At 54.3% G+C, this 12987-nt stretch overlaps 1 protein-coding gene across 2 annotated transcripts in view; it reads left to right on the plus strand.

Moving 5' to 3' along the window:
- Positions 1–12673, plus strand: part of LOC142260438 (placenta-specific gene 8 protein-like) — a 29251-nt gene extending 16578 nt beyond the window's left edge. For both annotated transcript variants that reach the window (XM_075331914.1, XM_075331913.1), the window contains exons 2-4: positions 3502–3620; positions 12108–12289; positions 12413–12673. In XM_075331914.1, the coding sequence (XP_075188029.1) occupies positions 3509–3620; positions 12108–12289; positions 12413–12595 (477 nt within the window). In that variant the 5' untranslated portion in view covers positions 3502–3508 and the 3' untranslated portion in view covers positions 12596–12673. The remainder of the gene's footprint in view (positions 1–3501; positions 3621–12107; positions 12290–12412) is intronic.
- The last annotated feature ends 314 nt before the right edge of the window (positions 12674–12987 follow it).

Here is a 12987-nt window from a genome sequence, read left to right on the forward strand (position 1 = left end):
TCCCCGAGTAATGGGGGAAACGTGTCCTGTACCCACAAATCTCATCATCACCCCCCGACCTCCCCGAATAATGAAGGAAACATGTCTTGTACCCACAAATCTCATCATCACCCCCCGACCTCCCCGAATAATGGGGGAAACGTGCCCTGTACCCACAAATCTCATCAACAACCCCCGACCTCCCCGAGTAATGGGGGAAACATGTCCTGTAATCACAAATCTCATCATCACCCCCTGACCTCCCCGAATAATGGGGGAAACGTGCTCTATACCCACAAATCTCATCACCCCCCGACCTCCCCGAATAATGGGGAAACGTGTCCTGTACCCACAAATCTCATCAACATCCCCCGACCTCCCCGAATAATGGAGGAAACATGTCCTGTACCCACAAATCTCATCATCACCCCCCGACCTCCCCGAATAATGGAGGAAACATCTCCTGTACCCACAAATCTCATCATCACCCCCTGACCTCCCCGAATAATGGGGGAAACGTGTCCTGTACCCACAAATCTCATCAACATCCCCCGACCTCCCCGAGTAATGGGGGAAACGTGTCCTGTACCCACAAATCTCATCATCACCCCCCGACCTCCCCGAATAATGAAGGAAACATGTCTTGTACCCACAAATCTCATCATCACCCCCCGACCTCCCCGAATAATGGGGGAAACGTGCCCTGTACCCACAAATCTCATCAACAACCCCCGACCTCCCCGAGTAATGGGGGAAACATGTCCTGTAATCACAAATCTCATCATCACCCCCTGACCTCCCCGAATAATGGGGGAAACGTGCTCTATACCCACAAATCTCATCACCCCCCGACCTCCCCGAATAATGGGGAAACGTGTCCTGTACCCACAAATCTCATCAACATCCCCCGACCTCCCCGAATAATGGCAGAAACGTGTCCTGTACCCACAAATCTCATCATCACCCCCCGACCTCCCCGAATAATGGAGGAAACATGTCTTGTACCCATAAATCTCATCATCACCCCCCGACCTCCCCGAATAATGGGGAAAACATGTCCTGTACCCACAAATCTCATCATCACCCCCCGACCTCCACGAATGGGGGAAACGTGCCCTGTACCCACAAATTTCATCATCACCCCCCGACCTCCCCGAATAATGGGGGAAACGTGCCCTATACCCACAAATCTCATCATCACCCCCCGACCTCCCCGAATAATGGGGAAACATGTCCTGTACCCACAAATCTCATCATCACCCCCCGACCTCCCCGAATAATGGGGGAAACATGCCCTATACCCACAAATCTCATCATCACCCCCCGACCTCCCCGAATAATGGGGAAAACATGCCCTATACCCACAAATCTCATCATCACCCCCCGACCTCCCCGAATAATGGGGGAAACGTGCCCTGTACCCACAAATTTCATCATCACCCCCCGACCTCCCCGAATAATGGGGGAAACATGCCCTATACCCACAAATCTCATCATCACCCCCCGACCTCCCCGAATAATGGGGGAAACGTGTCCTGTACCCACAAATCTCATCATCACCCCCCAACCTCCCCGAATAATGGGGGAAACGTGTCCTGTACCCACAAATCTCATCATCACCCCCCAACCTCCCCGAATAATGGCAGAAACGTTTCCTGTACCCACAAATCTCATCATCACCCCCCGACCTCCCCGAATAATGGAGGAAACATGTCTTGTACCCACAAATCTCATCATCACCCCCCGACCTCCCCGAATAATGGAGGAAACATGTCTTGTACCCACAAATCTCATCATCACCCCCCGACCTCCACGAATGGGGGAAACGTGCCCTGTACCCACAAATTTCATCATCACCCCCCGACCTCCCCGAATAATGGGGGAAACGTGCCCTATACCCACAAATCTCATCATCAACCCCCGACCTCCCCGAATAATGGGGAAACATGTCCTGTACCCACAAATCTCATCATCACCCCCCGACCTCCCCGAATAATGGGGGAAACATGCCCTATACCCACAAATCTCATCATCACCCCCCGACCTCCCCGAATAATGGGGAAAACATGCCCTGTACCCACAAATTTCATCATCACCCCCCGACCTCCCCGAATAATGGGGGAAACGTGCCCTGTACCCACAAATTTCATCATCACCCCCCGACCTCCCCGAATAATGGGGGAAACGTGTCCTGTACCCACAAATCTCATCATCACCCCCCGACCTCCCCGAATAATGGAGGAAACATGTCCTGTACCCACAAATCTCATCATCACCCCCAACCTCCCCGAATAATGGGGGAAACGTGCCCTATACCCACAAATCTCATCATCACCCCCCAACCTCCCCGAATAATGAGGGAAACGTGTCCTGTACCCACAAATCTCATCATCACCCCCCGACCTCCCCGAATAATGGGGGAAACGTGCCCTGTACCCACAAATCTCATCATCACCCCCGACCTCCCCGAATAATGGGGGAAACGTGTCCTGTACCCACAAATCTCATCATCACCCCCCGACCTCCCCGAATAATGGGGGAAACGTGCCCTGTACCCACAAATCTCATCATCACCCCCCGACCTCCCCGAATAATGGGGGAAACGTGCCCTGTACCCACAAATTTCATCATCACCTCCCCGAATAATGGGGGAAACGTGCCCTGTACCCACAAATCTCATCATCACCCCCGACCTCCCCGAATAATGGGGGAAACGTGTCCTGTACCCACAAATCTCATCATCACCCCCCAACCTGCCCATATAATGGGGGAAATATCTTCTGTACTCACAATTCTCATCATCACCCCCCGACCTCCCCGAATAATGGAGGAAACGTGTCCTGTACCCACAAATCTCATCACCCCCAACCTCCCCATATAATGGAGGAAACGTGTCCTGTACCCACAAATCTTATCATCACCCCTCAACCTTCCCGTATAATGGCGGAAATGTGTACTGTACCCACAAATCTCATCATCACCTCCCCGACCTCCCCGAATAATGGAGGAAACGTGTCCTGTACCCACAAATCTCATCACCCCCAACCTCCCCATATAATGGAGGAAACGTGTCCTGTACCCACAAATCTCATCACCCCCAACCTCCCCATATAATGGAGGAAACGTGTCCTGTACCCACAAATCTCATCATCACCCCCTGATCTCCCCTGTTACCCCTAATTACATACAGTCATAACCCCTGAACATAAGCCGCAGACCCCTTCTTACTGGGTAGAAGGGAGGGTCTGGGGGTCCTCGCTATGAGGAGACATCTCCTACCTTTGTTAGACTTGGCCAAACTACTATGTCTGGTAGATTCCACAGGATCCCCGGACTTCACCCTTTAACCTCTGTGCAGGGATCTGTATGGCACTGGATCTGTATTATGCTGCACCATCATGAAGGGGTTAATAAAGTGTGGGTGATGGTCAGGTGAAGTGACCAATGGTGGGACACCTGGAGGCTGTTTTGCTCTTGTGTCTGTGGTATCCCTTTTGTTTGACCCCCTGTTCATATCCTCAGGTAACAGATGGAGGCCATCGTCTCTCAGCCGGGGTTCATCACCACGCAGACCGTGACCGTAACGCAGAATCCTCGCTGGGGCAGCGACCTGTGCGACTGCTGTGATGATTGCGGAATATGTGAGTGCAATCAGCCCCTCCCCGACTCAACAGCCTCGACCTCTTACGCTACAGCCCCAACCTTCCAGCCTCGACCCTACAGCCCCCGATGTCTGACCCTACAGCCAACGATCTCTGACACTACACTCCTGACCCTACAGCCTCGACCTCTGACGCTACAGTCCCCGATGTCTGACCCTACAGCCCCCGATGTCTGACCCTACAGCCAACGATCTCTGACACTACACTCCTGACCCTACAGCCTCGACTTCTGATGCTTCAGCTCCGACCCTACAGCCCCGGCCTCTGACGCTACAGCCCCTGATGTCTGACCCTACAGCTCCCGATCTCTGACACTACACTCCCGACCCTACAGCCTCACCTTCTGATGCTACAGCCCGAACCCTACAACCCCGACCGCTGATGCTACAGCCCGACTCTACAGTTCCGACCTTACAGCCTCAACCTCTGACGCTACAGCCCCAGCCCTACAGCCTCGACCTCTGACACTGCAGCTCCAATCCAACAGCCTCGACCCGACAGCCCCCGATGTCTGATGCTACAGCTCCCGACCTCTGATGCTACAGCCCCAACCCTCCAGCCTCGACCCTACAGCCCCCAATGTCTGACCCTACAGCCAACGATCTCTGACACTACACTCCTGACCCTACAGCCTCGACTTCTGACACTTCAGCTCCGACCCTACAGCCCCGACCTCTGACGCTACACCCCCAACTCTACAGCCTCGACCTCTGACACTGCAGCTCCAATCCTACAGCCTCGACTCTACAGCCCCCGGTCTCTGACACTACACTCCTGACCCTACAGCCTCGACTTCTGACGCTACATCCAAATCCTACAGCCTCGACTTCTGACGCTACAGCCCCAACCCTACAGCCCCGACCTCTGACGCTACATCCCCGACTCTACAACCCCAACCTTACAGATTGACCTCTGTGGCTACAGCTCCAATCTTACAGCCTCGACCCTACAGCTCCCGATCTCTGACACTACACTCCCGACCCTACAGCCTCACCTTCTGATGCTACAGCCCGAACCCTACAACCCCGACCGCTGATGCTACAGCCTGACTCTACAGCTCCGACCTTACAGCCTCAACCTCTGACGCTACAGCCCCAGCCCTACAGCCTCGACCTCTGATGCTAAAACCCCGACTCTACAGCCCTGACCTTACAGCCTCGACCTCTGTCGATCCAGCCCTACAGCCTCGACCTCTGATGCTACAGCTCCTGATCTCTGACACTACACTCCTGACCCTATAGCCTCCGATCTCTGATACCACACCTCCAACCCTACAGCCCCAATCTCAGATGCTACAGCTCCCGATCTCTCATGTACACCCTTGACCCTGGCCTCGATCTCTGATGCTACACCCCTGACCCTACAGCTCCTGATCTCTGACACTACACCCCCCGACTCTATAGCACAATATTTTTTAGTCATATAATATCCGGACTGTTCCCCAACCTACTAGCTGTGAAGGAATACATAAAAAAAAGTTAAATCCCATGATTATATACAGTGCAGATATGTAAAGTGCACTGCAAGTATATACCCACGATAAATGTAACCACCACATTCATCGATGCAAACATGAATGTGTAATAAATGGTAAATAGTAATAGTAAAAGAGGTGAAAACAAACATGGCCACTAGATGGCACCGCCGATCCCTAGAAGGGAAAATACCCAGTACCTGCAGGCGATATGTCACTCCATAGCCTGGACCATATCAGACCTGTCCACTATTAAAAACAATGTAGACTGATGAATGCAGTCAAGTAATTACCTTTGTATATATGGTGACTCTGCAGCCTCCAATCTCTGACTCTACAGCCCCGACCCCTGACACTACACCCCCGACCCTACATTCACAACCTCTGACTCTACACCCCCGACCCTACATCCACAACCTCTGACTCTACACCCCCGACCCTACATCCACAACCTCTGACTCTACACCCCCGACCCTACATCCACAACCTCTGACTCTACACCCCCGACCCTACATCCACAACCTCTGACACTACACCCCCGACCCTACATTCACAACCTCTGACACTACACCCCCCGACCCTACATCCACAACCTCTGACTCTACACCCCCGACCCTACATCCACAGCCTCTGACTCTACACCCCCGACCCTACATCGACAACCTCTGACTCTACACCCCCGACCCTACATCGACAACCTCTGACTCTACACCCCTGACCCTACATCCACAACCTCTGACACTACACCCCCGACCCTACATTCACAACCTCTGACACTACACCCCCGACCCTACATCCACAACCTCTGACTCTACACCCCTGACCCTACATCCACAGCCTCTGACTCTACACCCCCGACCCTACATCCACAACCTCTGACACTACACCCCCGACCCTACATCCACAACCTCTGACACTACACCCCCGACCCTACATTCACAACCTCTGACACTACACCCCCGACCCTACATCCACAACCTCTGACTCTACACCCCCGACCCTACATCCACAGCCTCTGACTCTACACCCCCGACCCTACATCCACAACCTCTGACTCTACACCCCCGACCCTACATCCACAACCTCTGGCTCTACACCCCCGACCCTACATCCACAACCTCTGACTCTACACCCTCGACCCTACATCCACAACCTCTAACTCTACACCCCCGACCCTACATCCACAACCTCTGACTCTACACCCCCGACCCTACATACACAAATTCTGACTCTACACCCCCGACCCTACATCCACAACCTCTGACTCTACACCCCCGACCCTACATCCACAACCTCTGACTCTACACCCCCGGACCTACATCCACAACATCTGACTCTACACCCCCGACCCTACATCCACAACCTCTGACTCTACACCCCCGACCCTACATCCACAACCTCTGACTCTACACCCCCGACCCTACATCCACAACCTCTGACTCTACACCCCCGACCCTACATCCACAACCTCTGACTCTACACCCCAGACCCTACATCCACAACCTCTGACTCTACACCCCAGACCCTACATCCACAACCTCTGACACTACACCCCTGACCCTACATCCATAACCTCTGACTCTACACCCCCGACCCTACATCAACAACCTCTGACTCTACACCCCCGACCCTACATCCACAGCCTCTGACTCTACACCCCCGACCCTACATTCACAACCTCTGACTCTACACCCCCGACCCTACATCCACAACCTCTGACACTACACCCCCGACCCTACATTCACAACCTCTGACACTACACCCCCGACCCTACATCCACAACCTCTGACTCTACACCCTCGACCCTACATCCACAACCTCTGACTCTACACCCTCGACCCTACATCCACAACCTCTGACTCTACACCCCCGACCCTACATCCACAACCTCTGACACTACACCCCCGACCCTACATTCACAACCTCTGACACTACACCCCCGACCCTACATCCACAACCTCTGACTCTACACCCTCGACCCTACATCCACAACCTCTGACTCTACACCCTCGACCCTACATCCACAACCTCTGACTCTACACTCCCGACCCTACATCCACAACCTCTGACTCTACACCCTCGACCCTACATCCACAACCTCTGACTCTACACCCCCGACCCTACATCCACAACCTCTGACTCTACACCCCCGACCCTACATCCACAACCTCTGACTCTACACCCCCGACCCTACATCCACAACCTCTGACTCTACACCCCCGACCCTACATCCAGAACCTCTGACTCTACACCCCCGACCCTACATCCACAACCTCTGACTCTACACCCCGACTGTACATCCAGAACCTCTGACTCTACACCCCCAACCCTACATCCACAACCTCTGACTCTACACTCCCGACCCTACATCCACAACCTCTGACTCTACACCCTCGACCCTACATCCACAACCTCTGACTCTACACCCCCGACCCTACATCCAGAACCTCTGACTCTACACCCCCGACCCTACATCCACAACCTCTGACTCTACACCCCCGACCCTACATCCACAACCTCTGACTCTACACCCCCGACCCTACATCCACAACCTCTGACTCTACACCCCAGACCCTACATCCACAACCTCTGACACTACACCCCTGACCCTACATCCATAACCTCTGACTCTACACCCCCGACCCTACATCAACAACCTCTGACTCTACACCCCTGACCCTACATCCACAACCTCTGACTCTACACCCCCGACCCTACATCCACAACCTCTGACTCTACACCCCCGACCCTACATCCACAACCTCTGACTCTACACCCCCGACCCTACATCCACAACCTCTGACTCTACACCCCTGACCCTACATCCATAACCTCTGACTCTACACCCCCGACCCTACATCCACAACCTCTGACTCTACACCCCCGACCCTACATCCACAACCTCTGACTCTACACCCCCGACCCTACATCCACAACCTCTGACTCTACACCCCCGACCCTACATCCACAACCTCTGACTCTACACCCCCGACCCTACATCCACAACCTCTGACTCTACACCCCCGACCCTACATCCACAACCTCTGACTCTACACCCCCGACCCTACATCCACAACCTCTGACTCTACACCCCCGACCCTACATCCACAACCTCTGACTCTACACCCCCGACCCTACATCCACAACCTCTTACTCTATACCCCCGACCCTACATCCACAACCTCTGACTCTACAGGCCCCTGACCCTACATCCCAGATTTCTGACCCTACGGCTTCTGGCCTCTGACCCTACAGACCACTGATCCCACAGCCCCTTATTTCTGACCATACAGCCCCCAACCCCTAATCCTATGTTGAGGAGAGCCATTGGATCAAATACTTAATTAACCTCTTGACAGGTGATTGTGGGAAATGTGTCAATTTGCCTTACATGAGCCAGGTTTTCAAATATAACTAAGATGGCCACTGATGCCATCATAGACCCTCCCATCAGCATGGATCCACCAGATGACGTCCCTCCATCAGCATCACCATGGATCCCCGATGATGCCCACCAATCAGCTCATAGACTAACACATTGGTCAACCCACTGACCAATTGACACATCCGGGCATGCCCACTGTAGAGCTGACCATGCCTCTTTTCCTAGTTTTTATAAAGGCATGTTCTTGAATAAACCTCTCAGTCTGGGCCGACCTTGTCGAGGAAAGATGATTATTCGACTGTGTCTGATCTCATTTTTCAAGCATGCACTCGACCCACACCAATTAGACCAGGCAGTAGGCAACTTGTGGAACTTTCTAAGAGTTCACCCTAACACCCATAGCCCCTCATTTCTGACCCTACAGCCACTGATCTCTGACCCTACAGCTCCCCGACCTCTGACCCTACGGAACTCAACCGATACTACAGCCGCAACCTCTAACCCTGCAGTTCTGAACCTATATTTCTCTGACCCTACAGCCTCAATCTTTGACCCTACAGACTCCACCCTACAGCTCGCCTGATCTCTAACCCCACAGCATTTGACCTCTGACCCTACAGTCCCCTGACCCGACCCCACAGCCTCTGGCCCTACACTCCCCCATCTTTGACTCTATGGCCACTGAGTTCTGACCCTACAGTCCCCTGACCACACAGCCCCCAATCTCTGACCCTAAACTCCTCCAACTCTGGCCATAAAGTTCCCCATCTTTGATCCTCCAGCCCCTGATCTCTGACCCTACAGCCCTCAATGTCTGACCCTACAGCCCCTGAGCTCTGACCCTATTGCCACCAACCTTTGACCTTAAGGCCCCGTCACACTAAGCAACATCGCTAGCAACATCGCTGCTAACGAACAAATTTTGTGACGTAACAGTGATGTTGCTAGTGATGTCGCTGTGTGTGACATCCAGCAACAACCCGGCCCCTGCTGTGAGGTCGTTGGTTGTTGCTGAATGGCCTGGGCCATTTTTTAGTTGTTGCTGTCCCGCTGTGAAGCACAGATCGCTGTGTGTGACAGTGAGACAGCAACAACTAAATGTGCAGGCAGCAGGAGCCGGCTTCTGCGGAGGCTGGTAACCAATGTAAACATCGGGTAACCAAGAAGCCCTGTCCTTGGTTACCCGATATTTACCTTCGTTACCAGCGTCCGCTGCTCTCACTGTCAGTGCCGGCTCCTGCTCTGTGCACGTGTAGCAGAGTACACATCGGGTAATTAACCCAATGTGTGCTGTAACTAGGAGAGCAGGGAGCCAGCGCTAAGCATTGTGCGCTGCTCCCTGCTCTGTGCACATTTAGCTGCAGTACATGTGTCGCCCTGGACAAGCCAGGGGCCACAGAGAACAACACCACAACACACCCCATACTCCCTGCAGGCACATCAAGATCAGACACAAAACCCTTGTTGCCCTCCTCCAGGGGCTGATGTCCACACCAGGGGGTGGAGCCAGGCGGTCGGTCTCCACCCACCGAGGAGTTCACAGTCCTGGAGGCGGGAAAAGGGCTCAGTTTAGAGTTGAGTTTGGAGTTAGAGTGAATCCAGTGAAGTGGAGAGATAGAATCTGAGTAGTGGAAGGAGAAGGAGAAAAGTGACAGCAAAAGAGCCTGAAGTTGGTCCGGGTGTGTGGCCCGGGCAGGACAGCAAGGTTGGCAGACGGTGGTGACCGTCTGCAGGAGTGGCTGATTGGAGTCTACCGTAAGGACCGCGGACGGGTGGTGGCCCGGCGGTACCGGACCGGTACGCAAAGAGAAGCCAGCACCAGTGGCAGGGGCCTTTCGGACCCCGGCAAGGCTAGGAGTCACCGTGAATTTGCCAAATCCGTCAGTGAAGGGGACCTCCTGGGTTTCCAAACAACTAAGTCCCGATTGAAGGCAACAGTCCGACCGAGTGAGAGGGACACCGCCAAGGCATCAGTTCCTCAGGGCCAGCGCCTGCGGGCAAAAAGGGGCTCCTCCGGCCCATATCCAAGTCGGGGAGCGGGTTACCGGTGGGAACCCATCGATACCAACAACCGTACCTAGGTGCAGGGAAAAGACAGTCACCGCTAACTTGCAGGGAACCACAACACCGCAGCCGTCCGAGGGACCCGTCCAACCAGCCGCTTGTTTTACCGTGAACTGTGTCATCATCCTTGGGCTGAGTGAGTACCTCCGTGCCGTGCGGCACAGCGCTGCCCCTGCGACCCTGCACCTCATCAGGCCCCGCAACCCACCTGCCATCCATCCCTACCCCGTCACCGGGCCCCGGGACAACCAACCCCCCTACCCACAGAGGGGAGATTAACAACCAAAGCTGCTCCCTGTCACCGTCCCCGAGATCCCCATCCAGAGCAGCGGTGGTGTCACCAAAAATCACCACAACCGTGGGTGGCGTCACGGACAATATCCCCAAAACCAAACCACCCTTTTTCACTCACGGGCGAGGAGCGCCGCTCGAGACCCCGGGATCCGGCCCACCGCTCGAGCCACCACCGAGCAGCAGCAGCAGCGGGCGGACCCGAGCAGGGGGTGAGCGCAGCGTTGCCATCCTCCTCCCCGCCCGCGACATACACATCGGGTAATTAACCCGATGTGTGCTGTAACTAGGAGAGCAAGGAGCCAGCGCTAAGCGGTGTGCGCTGCTCCCTGCTCTCTGCACGTGTAGCTCCGTGCGCTGGTAACCAAGGTAAATATCGGGTTGGTTACCCGATATTTACCTTAGTTACCAAGCGCAGCATCTTCCACGCGGCGCTGCTGGCTGGTCACTGGTTGCTGGTGAGCTCACGCTCCAGCGATCCCTGCCAGGTCAGGTTGCTGGTGGGATCGCTGGAGCGTTGCAGTGTGACATCTCACCAACAACCTCCTAGCAACTTACCAGCGATCCCTATCAGGTTGGATCGTTGTTGGGATCGCTGGTAAGTTGTTTAGTGTGACTGGGCCTTTACAGTTCCCCAGCTCTGACCCTACAACCCCCAATAATATGTGCAGTCTCCTCTCTTCCATGTATTATGGGGGAGTGTAATAAGGGCCATCTCTTCTCTGCTGTGTATTACGGGGTGGAGTGTAATAAGGGCCATCTCCTCTGCTGTGTATTACGGGGTGGAGTGTAATAAGGGCCGTCTCCTCTCTGCTGTGTATTACGGGGTGGAGTGTAATAAGGGCTGTCTCCTCTGCAGTGTATTACGGGGTGGAGTGTAATAAGTGCCGTCTCCTCTCTGCTGTGTATTACGGGGTGGAGTGTAATAAGGGCCGTCTCCTCTGCAGTGTATTACGGGGTGGAGTGTAATAAGGGCCATCTCCTCTGCTGTGTATTACGGGGTGGAGTATAATAAGGGCCGTCTCCTCTCTGCTGTGTATTACGGGGTGGAGTGTAATAAGGGCTGTCTCCTCTGCTGTGTATTACGGGGTGGAGTGTAATAAGGGCCGTCTCCTCTCTGCTGTGTATTACGGGGTGGAGTGTAATAAGGGCTGTCTCCTTTGCTGTGTATTATGGGGTGGAGTGTAATAAGGGCAGTTTACTCTGCTGTGTATTACGGGGTGGAGTGTAATACGCTATTATCTCCCCGCAGGTTGCTGCGCCATCTGGTGCTTCCCTTGCTTGCAGTGTAACACTGTGAGTGATTTCGGAGAGTGCCTCTGTCTTCCACTTTTGGAGGTGTCCATGATGATGGGATATGTTGGGTGCAGCGGAGTTTGTCCCCCTATAACGATTGCTATGAGGACCGCGGTCCGGGAGAGGTACAAGATTCCAGTAGGTTGAACCTTGGGTCTCTAGGGTTGGGGTCTCACCATTGTCCTTGGCTGGGAGACTCGCCATTCTCCTGGGTTGGGGTATCGCTGTTCTCCATTAGATTACCCCTTTCTCCTCTTTCAGGGCTCCATCTGCAATGACTGCGTCCTTTCCTGCTGCTGCTACTCCTGTACCTGGTGTCAGATGGCCCGCGAGATCAAGCAGCGGGGCCAGACATCCACCATCACCACAGCTCAAACCACCCTGGTCAGCGGTGCCCCCCTCCTGCCCCAGGCCCATGGCTACGCGCCCATCGTGGAGTATTAATCTGGACACATCATCACCTGTGCTGCCCCCGCTCTTAGCTTTGTTGTGGAGTCAGACAATAAACAAAATATTCTACAATTTCTAGTGGTCAATGTTCCGTGCTGATAACTACTTCTCGTCTCACCCAAAAAGGACCCCTGAGGACAGGGTAGACTGGGAAAGACACTGGAGGAGGGCCAATGAGGGAGAGGGGGAAAGATACCAAAGGAGGGCCGACGGGGGAGAGGGGAAAAGACACCGGAGAAGAGCCGTCGGAGGAGAGGGGGGAAAGACAGCGGATGAGAGTCGATAGGGGAGAGCAGAAATACCATCTGTAATAGGGGCGACATGGGAAAGACACCCAAAGGAGGACCGACGGTGGAGAGGAGGAAAGCCACCTGCAAGAGGGGAGA

This window comes from Anomaloglossus baeobatrachus, unplaced genomic scaffold (genome assembly GCF_048569485.1).
Source record: "Anomaloglossus baeobatrachus isolate aAnoBae1 unplaced genomic scaffold, aAnoBae1.hap1 Scaffold_105, whole genome shotgun sequence".
Taxonomy (NCBI): domain Eukaryota; kingdom Metazoa; phylum Chordata; class Amphibia; order Anura; family Aromobatidae; genus Anomaloglossus; species Anomaloglossus baeobatrachus.